The 16,346-nt window shown below is 33.7% G+C and overlaps 2 protein-coding genes across 4 annotated transcripts; one reads left to right on the top strand and one right to left on the bottom strand.

Annotated features, from left to right (window-relative positions):
• The first annotated feature begins 3,066 nt into the window (after positions 1-3,066).
• Positions 3,067-7,245, top strand: LOC145558757 (glycerol kinase-like). The gene is made up of 4 exons (XM_081620090.1): positions 3,067-3,378; positions 3,532-3,753; positions 5,287-6,253; positions 6,729-7,245. The coding sequence occupies exons 1-4, from the start codon at positions 3,242-3,244 to the stop codon at positions 6,972-6,974; spliced, it is 1,572 nt and encodes a 523-aa protein (XP_081476216.1). The 5' UTR covers positions 3,067-3,241; the 3' UTR covers positions 6,975-7,245.
• Positions 7,246-7,980: 735 nt separating this feature from the next.
• Positions 7,981-15,460, bottom strand: LOC145558756 (uncharacterized). 3 transcript variants are annotated; one of them, XM_081620086.1, is made up of 4 exons: positions 14,980-15,457; positions 14,716-14,874; positions 13,157-13,225; positions 7,981-10,282 (listed from the first exon to the last, which is right to left on the bottom strand). In XM_081620086.1, the coding sequence occupies exons 1-4, from the start codon at positions 15,389-15,391 to the stop codon at positions 8,169-8,171; spliced, it is 2,754 nt and encodes a 917-aa protein (XP_081476212.1). In that variant the 5' UTR covers positions 15,392-15,457; the 3' UTR covers positions 7,981-8,168. The 3 variants fall into 3 exon arrangements, with proteins under 3 accessions (XP_081476212.1, XP_081476213.1, XP_081476215.1); XM_081620089.1 differs by lacking the exon at positions 7,981-10,282 and adding an exon at positions 10,383-13,014 and having other exon boundaries at positions 14,980-15,460; XM_081620087.1 differs by lacking the exon at positions 13,157-13,225 and having other exon boundaries at positions 14,980-15,460.
• Between the last annotated feature and the right edge of the window lie 886 nt (positions 15,461-16,346).

The raw sequence follows: 16,346 nt of genomic DNA, 5'->3' as shown, positions 1-16,346 counted from the left end.
GTGGACTTTTAGATTTAATGATCCTTTCCGTTGATAGGGAGATTACTAACCCATGCATGTATTTTGCCTTTCAAAAAAAAAAAAAAAAAATACTAGAATGCGTGGTGTACTGTATTTAGGTAATTTTTTTTTTTCTCATTTAGATAGATGATAAATTGATAATTGTTCATTTAATCATAAAATGAAAACAAAAAATTAAGGGTTCGTTTGGCATTGCTGTGGTTTTCTGTTTTTTGGTTTTTTGTTGTATAAAAGTATATGATATATGTCACATAATGAATCAAAAATTATTTAAACTTATTAAAATTATAATAATTTTGAAAATTAAACTGACAACAAAAAAGTGAAAATACCTTTTTCTTGTTTCATGTTTTTGGTTTTTAGTTTTCAAAAAGACTGAAAACTGAAAACAAAAAATAATGCCAAACAAACACTAACTTAGATTAGTTGGGTCATCATGTATTTGGAGTATATAAAAATGTCATCTACCCTCAAGGGTGGACTTGTATTATTCAATTTATTAACTTGTTTCATAAGTGGTCATATCAAATCATACTACGGGCCTGTTCCGATTGACTGAACTCAGCTGAACTGAACTGAACTGAACTGAACCGAGCTGAACTGAACTGAACTGAACTGAACTGAACTTATTAATTAGTGATTTTTAACTACGGATTAGTGATCTTTGATTATTTATTGATATTTATTACTATACATATGTGTATATACAAATGTACATATTAAAATATTTACGAAAAATATACTATATAATTATAATTATAAAATGTATGAAAAATATATTATAAAATGTATGGAAAATATATTAAAAACTTGAAACCTCTAATTTTCTCAATGAGATTAACATTAGAAATATGTTTCAAAAAAATAGAACCATTTGAACAATGAATTGTATCAATATTATCATTGTTATTATTATTATTATTAATTATTGATAATTATTATTATTATTTATTGATTATTATTATTAGTATTATTATAGTATTATTATTATTATTATTATTATTATTGCTATTATTATTATTATTATTTATTGATGATTATTATTATTTATTGATTATTATTGTTAGTATTATTATTATTATTTCAATTATTATTGTTATTATTATTATTATTGTTAATATTATTATTATTATTATTATTATTATTATTATTATTATTATTATTATTATTATTATTATATACTATTTATTATTATTATTTTTGTTGTTGTTGTCGTTGTAATAAGATCTTAAAAGAATGAAATTTGGCTTTATATCATTAGCAATATCATTAGACATAAATTAAGAGCTGAGCTAAACTGAACTGAGTTGAACTGAACTGAACTGAACTGAGCTGAACTGAACTGAACTGAGCTGAACTGAACTGAACTGAACTGAACTGAACTGAACTGAACTGAACTGAACTGAACTGAGCTGAACTGAACTGAACTGAACTGAACTGAACTGAACTGAACTGAACTGAACTGAGCTGAACTGAACTGAACTGAACTGAATTTCAACGGAACAGAACAGGCCCGACATCTTCTTATTTGCTTCTATTTATTAATTTGTCCATTTTTTCTTGACTTGTGCATTTATTATGCTTACCAATACCTAACTTACAAAAGTTATATTTTTTGAGACGTTTAAAGAAGATGACGTGTGCATAGTGCAAAAGTCAAAATTAGTTTTAAAAACCTTCAATTTCACAAAAGCACATACTATCAATATTTAGGGAAGAAAAATATTATTATTAAAAAAAAGTCATATGACAACTACATTAATAATAATAAAGATTTGTAAATTACAAATTTAAAGAAAATAACATAACTTTTAATTTACAATCAAAATCATAACTATTTAAGTTGATGACAAAGCCTAAAGTCATATGAATCCAAATCACCTTTTCAATTATTAATAGAACCCTAAAAACACAATTATCATCCATAGTTGAGAATAAAAATCCCAAAAAATAGGGACATACTTTCACAAACGGAGAAAACAATGCAAAACAAAGCAAACCAAAAAAATAACAAACAAGTGAATTATATGAAAGAAAAAGAGTCTAAAGTAGTCTAATTACCGAATAAATTAAACTATTTTCGGCCCAAATGGCCAAGAAAATTAAACTTTAAACCCAAAAGAGAGAGGAGAGAGAAGAGTAAAGAAACATGAAGAGTGTTATAGACATCAAAATACACCGTACAAGTATAAGATAATAAGATTAATTGAACGTAAAACTAATACTCCCTCCGTCCCATAATATAGTTCATGTTTTCCTATTTTAGAGATCCAAATGTTGTTCTTGTTTTCATTTTTGGATAGTATGTAAATATCATTATATCCTCACATTTTTTTAAACTTTATTCATTGTACCTCATAAATCATCATTTAATTTTACACATGCCTTGTACTACGTACATTTTTCATTTTCTCTCTCTAATTTTTGTCTATAATTGTACTTTTCACTTTAATTAATGTATTTTATCCACTTTTTCCTTCCATTCTTAATATCATGAAAAAACACAAATAAAAAGTATATTATGGTACGGTGAAAGTAAGAATTCTTAGATAGTCACCATAGAGAGAATAAAAAAGGAAAATGCTATACATAGCCCTAAGGGCTACATATAAGCATTTAATTTACTCTTGAAAATTGTTTAAATTTAGAAAATCATGACAAAAACACACTAATTACACCGATTTGCGCGTGTTTTTTGTTATGAATTCCTAACTTTATACATTTTCCAAGAGTAAATTCAATGCTTATATATAGCCCTAAGGGCTATGTATAGCATTACCCAATAAAAAAAATGAACCCATTTAAGTTTTTAATATGTGATATGAGAAATAGAATTAGTTAATGATTAAAAAGAAAAGTACTCCGTAATTTCAAACTTTGCTTTTAGAAAAGTAATGGAATAAAAAAGAACGGAGAAACTATTTTTATTCCGAAAATTGTCTTATCGATAAATATCCAATCTATATCCATCTATCCATTAACGTCAGCATTGACTAGACTGTTGCAACCTCCATTATCATTGGATAAAATTAGTCAACCTTTTCCCAACTCCCCCCCAAAAAATAATTAATAAATCAAATCGTATTCCCTCCTCAAATTTCACACTCAATTCTCGAAAATTATTCACAACGGTTCAACGCTCCCTCTCTTTTCAATTCATCTTCATCTTCTTCTTCTTATTGAATCAATCGAAACAGGGGAGAAGAGAGAAAATCAAACAATGTCAAAATCATCGGAAGTATACATCGGATCAATTGATCAAGGAACAACTAGCACTCGATTCATCATCTATGATGGATCTGCAACAGCAATTGGATCTCATCAGATTGAATTCACCCAGTTTTACCCAGTTGCAGGGTATAATTTCTTCATTTATTTTTTTATAATTGCATATCAAATGTTTGTGAAAATGCGTCTGAGAAATTTCGTGTTTTTTTGAAAATAATTGGTGGGATTATCTGGGTTTTTTGTGCTGATTGTGTTTTTGTTTCTGGGTATTTGAAAAAATAGGTGGGTGGAACATGATCCAATGGAGATATTGGAAAGCGTGAGGATTTGTATTGCGAAAGCGTTGGATAAGGCAACTGCTGAAGGGCATAATGTTGATAGTGGGTTGAAAGCTATTGGGATCACCAATCAGAGGGAGACAACTGTTGTTTGGAGCAAATCAACAGGGCTTCCTCTTTATAATGCCATTGTTTGGATGGATGTTCGTACTAGTTCCATTTGCAGGTTCTTATAAAAACTTTCTCTTTTTTCAATTTATAGATTTTATATTTTAGAATTTTAACTTTTTTTTGGGTTATTAATGGCTGACAATGGTGTATGAAATTTTGCTTATTTTGTTGGTTCTTGTGTGATTTATGATGTAATTGTTGTGACTATCATGTCATTGTTTTGATTGCATCACTTTTGTTGTTATTATTCAGTTCTGCTTCTTTGCAATTGTTATGTTTATCTTACTTAAATGTATGTATTCCATATCATTTTAAAGATGAATATATGGTGAATATGGCTGACTACCATGATTGGAAGTCAAGAATTTGTAAATGGTGATGGAATTGGGGAGTTGTTGGTGGAATTGGGATATTTAAACTTACTTCTAAATGTTTTTGCAAAAAGTAAAGATGATTGATTAAAGGCTTATTGAAATCTTGATAGAAAGAAATCTCTTTGATGAATTTAGTGTCGTTTTTTAGGCTGCTTTCTTTAAAGAGATTTGGAGATAGATATCATTCATATTAATTAGAATTACTCTTAAGTTTCAAGGTCATCAAGGTAATTTGAAAACCTGCACATTAAGAAGGTGATTAACTGATTATGGGCATTATGGCAAGTTCATGAAGGATTATGGGAATACTTCTGTTAAGTGGAAGCTAAAAATTTGGGTTTGTTACACAATCTGGGCAGCATTTGCTGATGTTGGGTCTTGGGCTTACCTCTAGAACACAAAGGAGAAAGAAAGTATGTGTTCTGTTGATTAAGGGTCTGTATTAAATTGACTATATCTTACTTTGTCACTTTTATATCTAACTGCCCGTGCTCTCTTCCGGACTACTTCTACGCTTTCTATCTGGGATAAGGAGGTAGGTGGTGAAGGGAGTATGGACAAAAGTATGTGTATAGGAAGGAGGGATTGCAAGATAGTGCTATGGAAATTTTATTCAAGTATAGGTTCATCATATGCCCAGAGAAAAGCTCGGATATGATTTGCTACTTTATCTTTTTCATCCTTCCTTGTAAATTGATTTTTTCCAATGTTATCCTTTTGTATCCTTTCCATGAGACTCTAGTTAGCAATGTTTGTTCTTTTATTTGCACACAAGTGATGGATGTAAAGGAGGAGCAAGGAGAGGAAGGGCGGGAGAAAATTGATTGGGGTGGGGTTGGATAATGTTATGCTGCTAGTGCTGGGTGTCCATTTTGGGGTTTGTTGATTGCAGATGTTTGAGGTATTTTTTAATTTCTCTCCTCCAAATTCCAAAATCAAGGCGATGGAGTCTTACATCTTAATATCCAAATAAGGATGAACTTAGCTTGTGAACTTGATCAATGTGTATTGATCTTTGTTTGCTTGATCAATTTATGGAGGAATTTAGTTGATAGTTATAATTTTACGGTATCTATGATTCTATTTGCCATCTGTTGGATTGAATAATGCTTATTTTAATGACTGCAATTCAGATTGTTTGTCACTGTTTGATTTTTTTTCTTTTCCGTTTCTAGTTAGTGCTATTCTGACAAATTGGGTGTACTGTAATGTAGGAGATTGGAGCAGAATTTTTCAGGTGGGCGCAACCATTTTGAACCATCATGTGGTTTGCCTATTAGTACTTATTTCAGTGCGACAAAGCTGTTATGGTTGCTAGAGAATGTGGAAGCGGTTAGAGATGCTGTGAAAAGCGGTGATGCTCTTTTCGGAACAGTGGACTCTTGGTTGATTTGGAATTTAACTGGAGGGGTGAAGAATGGAGTGCATGTGACTGATGTATCAAATGCATCACGAACTATGCTCATGAACCTGAAGACTCTAAACTGGGATGAGGAGACATTGAAGGCCCTTGAAATCCCCCTTGAAATTTTGCCGAAAATTGTTAGTAATTCAGAGATAATTGGAAAGATTGAGACTGGCTGGCCTATCCCAGGTGTCCCAATCGCGGGATGTTTGGGTGACCAGCATGCTGCTATGCTAGGGCAGGCCTGTGGAAGAGGGGAGGCAAAAAGCACTTATGGAACTGGTGCTTTTATACTTCTCAACACTGGTGCAGAGATTGTTCATTCAGAGCATGGCCTATTAACCACAATGGCTTTCAAACTTGGGCCTTCAGCACCAACAAACTACGCTTTAGAAGGCTCTATTGCTATTGCAGGAGCTGCTGTTCAGTGGCTTAGAGACGGTCTTGGTATTATAAAAAATTCAAGTGAGATTGAAGAGTTGGCTTCTAAAGTTGATTCAACAGGTGGTGTATATTTTGTCCCAGCATTCAATGGACTGTTTGCTCCATGGTGGCGTGATGATGCACGTGGTGTATGTGTTGGAATGACAAGATTTACTAATAAGTCACACATTTGCCGGGCTGTGCTTGAGAGTATGTGTTTTCAGGTCAAGGATGTTTTGGATTCCATGCACAAGGATGCAGGGGAAAAAGGTGAGGTCAAGAATGAGAAGGGTGAATTTTTGCTAAGAGTGGATGGGGGTGCTACTGTGAACAACCTTTTGATGCAACTTCAGGTTCTTTTCTACTGCTTATAATTTCAGAATTCTTCACTTCTTATTACAAAATCTGTTTTGGTCAAGTCATCAGTCGTACTTCCTGATTAAAATTTGCATCAAGTAGTGACATTTCTTTTAAATAAATAACTAAAGAAGGATAGATATTTGATTATATAAATAAAGGACTTATTTTTTTGTTAAAATGCTTATGTCTTAAGGCTTTTATTACAAGAGCTCTTCTAAACTTACTGATTACATGGAAAAGAATTAAACCGAACTCTACAAGGTTGGTTCTTGCTTGTTTAAGGGTAACTTATAGTTTTCGATGACAAAGCTGTGAGAGTCGCTTTATTATTAGAGTGTTGGTATTAGATTTGATATAGTAGCTACTACTAATACTTTATTTTATTTTTTTTATGTAGCTTTGATTATTATATTGCTCTGTCGTATGATGGTCGTGTCTTTCACTAATAGTTACACTACTTTATGCTAGGCTGATTTACTTGGTAGCCCAGTGCTACGACCTGAAAATATCGAGACAACAGCCCTGGGAGCAGCATATGCAGCAGGATTAGCTGTTGGTGTGTGGAAACAAGATCAAATTTTTTCGACTGAAGACAAAGCTAAGACAGCACGCATCTTCCGTCCAACATTGGAGGAGGGATTGAGGAAAAAGAAGGTGGATTCCTGGTGCAAAGCTGTAGAAAGGACTTTTGACCTGGCAGATCTTTCTCTGTGATCTGCGGTTTGTCCTTCCTATGTCCTTCACTTACAGCGCTTATCATCCAGTGGTTATAAATCTTTACATTCTTCAATAATATATGCATTAGTTAGTTTCAAATGATTGATAAAAAAACCAAATAAATTAATTGTAGATTTTACTTCATAGTTATTCCATAAATGATTCTTCAACCAAACTAAAATTGATCTGTATAGTTGGTAACATTCTTACTCCACATTTACAGAATGCAATATGGATGTTAGTATTCGTAATTTATAGATTCTGACAAGATTATTCTTGATACAAGTTTCTCGTTCTGAATTTTATATATATCAGCTGCACATGACTAGTTCTTTTTTCATATATTTGTAATCACTTCTCAGCAATGGCCAAACAAGGCTCGGTCTTGGTCCAGTGCTGGGAGCTCTAATGCTTTTATTACTTAATTACCAGACATTACTGTGAAATTCATTAGAGCATATCTGCATACTGGTCATCAAAAAATTTTAAAAAATTTACGAGGTTTGTGTAGTTATACTAATATTATATGGCTATATGCTGCTTAAGATACATATTACAATGGTATTGTGGTTACAATGGTCTTTGCAGTGAAGTATTGTGGAATATTGATATAGGTTATTTTGAGGATGATTTGGGATGTGTTGTGTGCAAAATATGTATGTCAGTCTGACTGATGATGTGCAGGACTGCTATAGTTGAGGGTAGATGTAAAGGATTGCTATAGTTTCTAGGATCATAATGACAAATGACATACATGCTAAAGCTCCACTAGAAGTCTACCATGATTTAGCAAGTAGTTAGTTGAAGACATTGAGATGGATGATGATCTTATTAATTATGATAATTTAAAAAAACTCTAAATGTATTATGTGGGAAAACATTTATCAGACACAGGAGTTTGTTAGCCCTATGAAAAATTATTTGACACTAGTTTGACTTTTTTTATGGTCCATTTTGCCAAGTTAACCTATTTTGATCACTAGCCCATAATAGAAACCAAATGTAATCTTAAAAAAATTACCTTAAGAATTATTTTAGTTACTAGTATGGCCTGTTACTTGTAAATTATCCACAACTTATCATAGAATAAAATTAGAGGGATACTAGATTACTTATCGAAGTTTATTGTACTCATGATAACATAATTGCTTGCTACTGTAATACAATCACAAGAGATAGAAATACAAATATTTAATACAAAGACCGCCATGACATTGGTAACCACCAGAGAATATACCAATCAACAAAATCAAAACAAGCCTGACGCCAACGAGGGTTGATGTGCAGGATTGCAATCGTCGCTAGAAATATAGTTGCACACGACATTCCAAAGCTCCATAAGAAGTCTTCTACAAAAGTTTCGTCGTGGTCTCCATCTCCGTCTTTGATATGAGAACTAGGCGGCAGTGCTTGTGTTTGATTGTGCAAGTCACTTCCCGGGAACCCAAATAGTCCAGGATTCCCACGATAGTTACTCTCATCAAAGTCACCAAACTGTCCGGACACGGGCACTCTTCCAGTCAAGTTGTTGTATGACACATTGAAGATCTCCAATGTGTTGAGCTCAACAAGTTGCGAAGGAATGTTGCCACTCAAGTTGTTGAAGGAAAGGTCTAAACTCTCAATATTCTTCAGGTTGGAAAAACTACCGGGGATGGGTCCCTTTAAATTGTTATATGACAAATTGAAGGAATGGATATGTTCAAGCTCACCTAATTCTGGGGGAATCAAACCCGTAAGTTTGTTGCACGATAAATCTAACGCTGACATGGTTAGTTGATTGGCTCCTGTATATGTGAGATAAGCATTCTTTACGAGGACTTTCACATTGTCTTGAAATCTATAGTCATCAAGTGGATTAAAATCAACTGATCTCTTTCCAAATGACAAATTTTTGAAACATGCTGGTACCTCCCCAGATAGGTTGTTGTGTGATATGTCTAATATGTTTATATTAGCCAACTCACACAACTGTAAAGGTAATTCGCCTTGTAGCTGGTTACCACCTAGTTGGAGTACTGTCAAGTTTTGGAACTTACTCAACCACCATGGGATGTTGCCCGTAAGATGATTATCCGCTAGATCAAGTGTAATTAGCTGTGAGAAATTTGATAACATATCCGACATTGACCCTGTAAGATTATTCTTGCCTAAATGCAAATATTGCAGTAACGAAGGGTTGTAGAACGAAGGTATTATTTTCCCAATGAAGTTATTGTCCGACAAATCTAAATATTGCAGTCCCAGCTTGGTTAATTCTGTAGGAATGCGGCCTTGCAAAACATTATTCGAGACTGAAAGAACTGTTAACTTGGAGAAATTACCAATCCAAAATGGAAGCCTACCAGATACCTTGTTGTTGGAGATATCGAATAATACCAGAGTGCTTGAACATTTAACAAGGGCATCCTTGATTTTCCCACCAAAGTTATTGTTGTTCAACTGTAACCAAGTTAAAGAAGATAGGTTCATATGGTTTGGAATTACATCTCCTTGCAAATTATTATTTGATAAATCCAAATATTCTAAGTAGCTTAAATTACTGAGCAACCTGCTTGGTAATTCTCCTGAGAAATTATTGTGGGACATATCCAAATATCCAAGATTTGTCATCCGACTAATTGAAGATGGAATTTGTCTTTCAAAAGAGTTCTCTGCCAAGTCTAATGTTTCAATATTGGGGAGCACAAAACCAATAGTTGCAGGTAGCTCACCACTAATTTTATTGTTTGAGATAAACAACTGTGTCAACTCATGAAGTGGTTTTAAAAGGTGAGGAAGCTGAAGATTTCCAGTAAGAGAGTTGTTCTGCAGGTAAAAAGCTTCAAGGTGAGAGTTATTGGTGAGCAACCAAGTTGGGAAAGGTCCCACCAACTTATTGTCGGAAAGGTCAATGACACTCAGATTGTATTGATATGACAAAAATTTGGGAAAAGTACCAAGTGGCTCATTCAATCTGCAACCACTTAAGTCTAAGTATTGCAGCTGAAAAGTGGGTGTCCATAATTTATCTTCTGTTTGGACTTGTAATAAGTAATTTCCCAATAGAGTTAAATACTGAAGCTTAGAGTGGTTGGCCAAAGAATGCATGGAAAATTTGCCCTCAAAGTTGTTATCTGAGAGAACCAAGTGTTGCAGGGACTTAAGATTTGACAAGTCTGGTAACTCCTTACTTAAATTGTTACCATGAAGAGCAAGAGTCTGTAGGGATGTCAAGTTGCTAATACAAGGAGGTAAGCCACCCTTGAATTTATTTACAGTAAGACCCAAATACTGAAGATTCCTTAATCTACAAAGCCAAGTACCTGCAAGTATTAATTGATTTACGATCAAGTTTAGGAATTTAACTAAAATCCAATCCTTTATATTTTCCACTAATTGCCAGGTTTAGATTCTATGCCTAACTTTGTTTAATATATTCCCATTGATTATAAGTTCACAATGTGAGAAGCAATTCAAGTAATAAGATGTACAGATTATGTGATTACTTAATGTTTTAAGTTGCAAAATAACAAAAATGCCACTAATGAAACTAATACATAATTTTAATATGTTACAACTTTTGTCGGCAGTGGCGGATCTACCTTTGGGCATGGTAGGTCACGTGACCTAGCAAAAAAGCAAAAAGTTTATAAATATTAAACATTGCAAGTAATAATTATATATGCTCAGTAGACTAGTGGTTGAGGCATATCTTTTCTAGGGAATGAATATGGGTTCGATTCCCATGAGCAGCATTTCCTTTTTTTTTTTTTTTTTTTGTGTGTGTGTTTTTTTATTATTTTTAAATTTATTAATTAACTTCATCCTCAAATCCCACCTTATTAGTATTTTTTCCTTCTTAGTTCTTATTAGGCAACTTGTTAAAATTTATTTTTTATTTATTACCTTCATCCCTCAAATCCTACCTTCTTAGTTCTTACTAGGTAACTTGTTAAAGCTCGTCATTCTAAATCTTTTTGGTAATTTCATTGGTTATTTGTCATTATCCGTCAGACCATCACAAATCCTCCTCCTCTCCCACGAGATAGTTAATATTTTTGGAGTGACTTTTTTTTTTAAAAAAAAGCTTTAACAATATTTATGTATTAAATATTGATTTGTATGAGGTCGATGGGAGACAGTGACCCAATCAATCAATCAATCAATCAATCAAAGCCTTAATCCCAAAAGTGGGGTCGGCTAACATGAACCAAATTTGATTATTCCGTGTAGTCATCAACATAAATCTTTCTCCTCCATCCCTTACGATCCAAAACTTCATCCTCACGTAAATCCATGCACTTCATATCCTTCCTCACTCCTTCCAACCAAGTCATCTTTGGTCTCCCTCTTCCTCGTTTAATCCCTCCATGGTCCCACTCTTCCACTCTTCGCACCGGTGCACCCTCGGGTCTCCGTCTTACATGTCCAAACCAACGCAGACGATTTTCCCTTAATTTATCTACAATGCCCGCCACACCTACTTTCTTGCGAATAACCTCATTTCCGATTCTATCTCTTAAAGTGTTTCCACACATCCACCTTAACATGCGCATTTCCGTAACCTCCATCTTTTTAATATGCTCTTTCTTAGAAGCCCAACATTCTGTACCATAGAGCAACACTGGTCTTATGGCAGTCCTGTAGAATTTTCCCTTCAACTTTAAGGGAATGCTGCGGTCGCATAGCACTCCCGTGGCCGCTCTCCATTTAAGCCACCCTGACTTAATCCTGTGGGTCACGTCTTGATCAATGTCACCATTCTTCTGGATGATCGACCCTAGGTACTTAAAACATTCACTCATGGTCAAATCCTTTCCATCCAAACTCACCACTTCATTGCTTGTCCCCCTCTGAGTGCCAAAACGACATACCAAATATTCAGTCTTACTCCGACTTAGCTTAAACCCTCTAGATTCCAACCTTTGTCTCCATTGCTCCAACTTGACATTAACCCCATCCTTAGTCTCATCCACCAAAACGATATCATCTGCGAACAGCATACACCATGGAACCTCATCTTGAATTGGTCTAGTTAATTCGTCTAGAACCGTTGCAAAAAGAAAAGGGCTTAATGCAGACCCTTGATGCAATCCGATTGTAATAGGGAAATCTTTTGTCAACCCTCCGCATGTCCTCACATTTGTTGACACATCCCGATACATATCCTTAACTAGGTCTACATACCTTCGTGGGATACCTTTCTTCAACATTGCCCACCAAAGTATCTCTCTTGGCACCTTGTCATATGCCTTCTCTAAATCAATAAAGACCATATGAAGATCTTTCTTCTTTACCCTATAAAACTCCATCATTTGTCTTATCAAATGGATTGCCTCCATAGTAGATCTCCCAGGCATAAAACCAAATTGGTTATCTGAAATGCTTGTGCATGCCCTCAACCTTTGTTCAATCACCCTTTCCCACAACTTCATAGTATGGCTCATAAGCTTAATTCCTCGATAGTTAGAACAATCTTGAGCGTCTCCTTTGTTTTTATAAACCGGGACCAAGGTGCTCTTCCTCCAATCTTGTGGGATCCTTGTAGCCGTCCATATCTTGTTGAAAAGGTTTGTTAACCAATCAATACCAATCTTACCCAAACACCTCCACACCTCTATCGGTACCCCATCAGGGCCAACCGCCTTCTTAGGTTTCATCTTCCTCAGTGCAATCTCCACCTCTACTCTCCTAATCCTTCGCACATACTCCATGTTGATTTCTTCATCACTCATAGAGGTATCTCCTATCACAACTCCATTACTTCCATTAAATAATTCATCGAAGTACCCCTTCCACCTGTCCTTGATGCCCTCCTCTTGCACTAGGACCATTTGGTTCTTATCTTTGACACACTTCACCATGCCAATATCCTTCCTTGCCTCTTGTCTTCTCTTTGCCATCTTATAAATGATCCTTTCTCCCTCCTTGGAATCAAGCTTTTCATAAACCTCCTGATATGCCTTTTCTTTTGCTTGGCGAACAGCTGCCTTTGCCCTCCTGATGCCCTCCTTGGAGACAGTGACCCAGCACCCGTAAAATCCTGGATCCGCCACTGTTTGTCGGTGATGGATCAAAACCAAATTGGTCCTATTGGTCTTATTAATTTCTCATTGACCATAGATTTGTATATATATATAAAAAAAGGAAGTACTTAATTGAAAGAGTTGCGTGTTAAGCCATAGATGGGGACTTACCTTGGATGTCACTAGAAAAATAATTGTTACCCAAATCAAGTACTCGTAGCTTCCACAAATTTGACAATTCTGTAACGACGAAGAAGACCCAATAAATAGGAAGTATACATTATATAAATAAATGAATACCCATGGTGGTTTTTTGTGTGGTTGGCCACACCGCCGTGTGGTCAGAGTTAGAATTACTTGTTTATGGGTTACTTATTTCAGAGTTACTCAGTCGGTCAAGGATTACTTATTCTAGGGTTACTCAGTCGGTTAGCATGTACGTTTTCGCCAGTGATATAGTAAGGGGTTACTCAGCCGGTCAAATGTTACTTATTCTAGGGTTACTCAATTAGTTAGCGCGTTTGTGTGAGTGTAGCCCTTGACCGACTCATTAACCCCTGAAAAAGTAATCCCTGACCGAGAAACCCCTAACCGACTGAATAACCCTTGAATAAGTAACCCTTGACCTAGTAACCCCTGAATAAGTACTTCCGGCTACACGGTGTGACCAACAACATATAAAAATTTGTGTAATAAATGTGGCTAGTATTATTAAAATAGGAAATACTTTTGTATACACCTGGTTTACACTAATGTTAGTGTACATTGAGTAGTATAAGGGTAACTTTTAGCTAATTTTAGGATAACTTTTTGCCTTTTTTTTTGGAACTTTAAACATAATACAATTTTTATATAATAGACAATAAAAAAAGTTTTATAAAGGTAATTTAATTACATTCAATCACTAATAATTGATTTTTAGTCATTTAAAATGTGATTTTTTTTACTAATAAAGAATAGATAATTTTTATTTGTATTAGGTTATTCTTATGCATATTTGGTATTCATTTAAGGGGTAACTTTTGATCACTTTAGACTATCTTTATGATGGATGTACAATAATTATTGTACACCCATTTTTTTAAAAAAAAAATATATACTCCCTTTGTTTTGTTTTTTTTGGACATTTTATGAAAAATTACTTTATAAAACACTTTCTTTTGCGAAAAACTGCCTAATAAAAAAATATTTTAAAAAATACTATATAAAAGGGTAAACGTTGTAAAAGACTTCCATTAGTCGGAAAGTCGCCGTTGACTTTCATTTACGGCGTTAACCACATCACGTGATTTTTAATTCACCCTTTCCCTCCTTTTTTTTTTAATTGACACGTGACATGATCAACGCTAGAAAATAAAAGTTAACAATGACTTTTCAACCAGGGTAGTCTCTTACAACATTTATTTTTATAAGATAGTTTCTTACAATATTTTTTTTATTAGGTACTCGCATAAAAAGTGTTTTATAAGATAGTTTTTCACAAAATGTCCTTGTTTGGTTTTAAATGTCCAATTTTAATAGGATACATATCCCAAATAATATAAAATTTTGTGAAGAATAATACCCTTTAGATATTATTCACATATATAAATTATATTTTCATTAAAAGTTAATATTCGAAAATCATAAATTGAAAAGATTATAACAAGTTGGTATTTAGCTATCCATCTCAAAGACTAATTAAAAGATGTGTAACATAGAAAAAAGCTTCAATTGAAAGGTGCAATTACCTTGGTACAATGGGAAGCTGGATTCATTCAAACTAGCTTCAGAGAGGGTCAATGTCCTGAGTGACGTGAGATCACTTACATTGATGCGGCCACTCCCTAAATTGTTGCCATCCAACTTCAAAACCCGTAGATTCTTCAAAGTGGAGATATTTGTTGAACCTAATCAGAATGACACTTGAATTGTTAATTACTAACATATGCACTAATTATACAAAACATTATGCTATATTGCAATGCAAAAAGAACCAGAAGATCTGATAATACCGTGATCCTCTACCAAGCCGTTGATGTTATTCCACGACAAGTCGAGATATATGAGTTGGCTGAAAGGTCGGAATAATGTCACATTGAATAGCCATGGCTTTTTCATTGCATCTTCATCATCTCTCCACACCATCCAGTTGAGGAGTAGCTTGGTAACACGTCCAGTGGACACATTGCAACGAACCTGATACCATTTGCAACAATTAATCTCTCCGGGGTTGGACCATATATCTGTCGAATAATTTGGGCTTGAATATGAATTCATATATGCCTCAAGTTCAAGTAAAGCAAGGCGCTCTTCTTCTAAACAACAATCAACTTTACCAAATTGATGAAATAGAAAGGGTGTTAACAATAGTAGTAACCATATCAGGTATTTTTCTACTAATAATTGCCACTTAAGCATCATCATTAATTCTAAAACAGAGAATTAAGTGCATTAACTCTTTATTTATAACTTGTGAAAGATATGCCTTTATATACAGGGATCTCCAAGCTAAGCGCCAATGGCTCGATGCCAATAACGCAATAATCATTTTGTTTTTACTCCCGATTTTTTTTAACCCATTAGCGTGTTTTAATAAGTGTGGAATACAATAGTGTGATAAAGACTTCAGCTCAAAATAAAAATTAAAAAAAAAAAATGAAAATCCCTGTTATTTGCTCAAAGTGTCACACCTAGTACGTTTCATTGATAAATATTAATAAATGTTTTTTTTTTTTTTTTTTTTTTTTTGACTGGTAATTACTAAATGTGTATAGTCATATAATGTTTTGTTTGATTTGCATCGACCAGGGATTAAAAATTTTGGTAATTATATTTGTGGTTAAACTTTTGCATTGATGTTTCAAAAAAAAAGTTGTGTATTTGACACCAGTAATGATAATATTTTTGTAAGTGTTTAGTTAGAATATATATTGGGATCAAATTATTTAATTTTAAGTCACAACAACTCAACAAGCTTAACTTGTTAGCACTTATAGTGTTCTCTCTCTAAAATTCTCTTTTTCTTACTAAATCTGGATTTCCATATTTCTCCTCATGGTATTATTTCTTGATTAAGTAAAATTGATATATATTAGTCCTTTATGCAGTCAACTTATTTTTTTTATCCTAATTGCTTTATTATTCAATTGGATTTACTCATCCAATGTTTTCTTTGCAAAATTGAATCAGTTATCCATTAACCAGATGATTTAATTCTCTTATCTATTACATATTACTAAAGACGAAACCAAAAGGACATTTGGCAATGTTTCATTAAAAAATTTCCTTCCAAAAGTGTTTGCCAAAAAAAAAAAAAAAAAAAATATCTTACACTAAATATGGATTGTATCAAAATTATTAAAATTTGCTTAAAATAAAA

This window comes from Chenopodium album, chromosome 9 (assembly GCF_948465745.1).
Source record: "Chenopodium album chromosome 9, dcCheAlbu1.1, whole genome shotgun sequence".
NCBI lineage: Eukaryota > Viridiplantae > Streptophyta > Magnoliopsida > Caryophyllales > Amaranthaceae > Chenopodium > Chenopodium album.
This window is presented reverse-complemented; position numbering and strand designations above follow the sequence as displayed.

Coding starts and splice junctions, on each gene's coding strand:
- LOC145558757 (XM_081620090.1), top strand. CDS start 3,242: ATGTCAAAATCATCGGAAGTATACATCGGATCAATTGATCAAGGAACA. Junction 3,379..3,531: donor CAGTTTTACCCAGTTGCAGG/GTATAATTTCTT, acceptor TTGAAAAAATAG/GTGGGTGGAACATGATCCAA. Junction 3,754..5,286: donor CGTACTAGTTCCATTTGCAG/GTTCTTATAAAA, acceptor ACTGTAATGTAG/GAGATTGGAGCAGAATTTTT.
- LOC145558756 (XM_081620086.1), bottom strand. CDS start 15,391: ATGATGATGCTTAAGTGGCAATTATTAGTAGAAAAATACCTGATATGG. Junction 13,226..14,715: donor CAGCTTCCCATTGTACCAAG/GTAATTGCACCT, acceptor TCGTCGTTACAG/AATTGTCAAATTTGTGGAAG. Junction 10,283..13,156: donor TTTTTCTAGTGACATCCAAG/GTAAGTCCCCAT, acceptor TAATACTTGCAG/GTACTTGGCTTTGTAGATTA.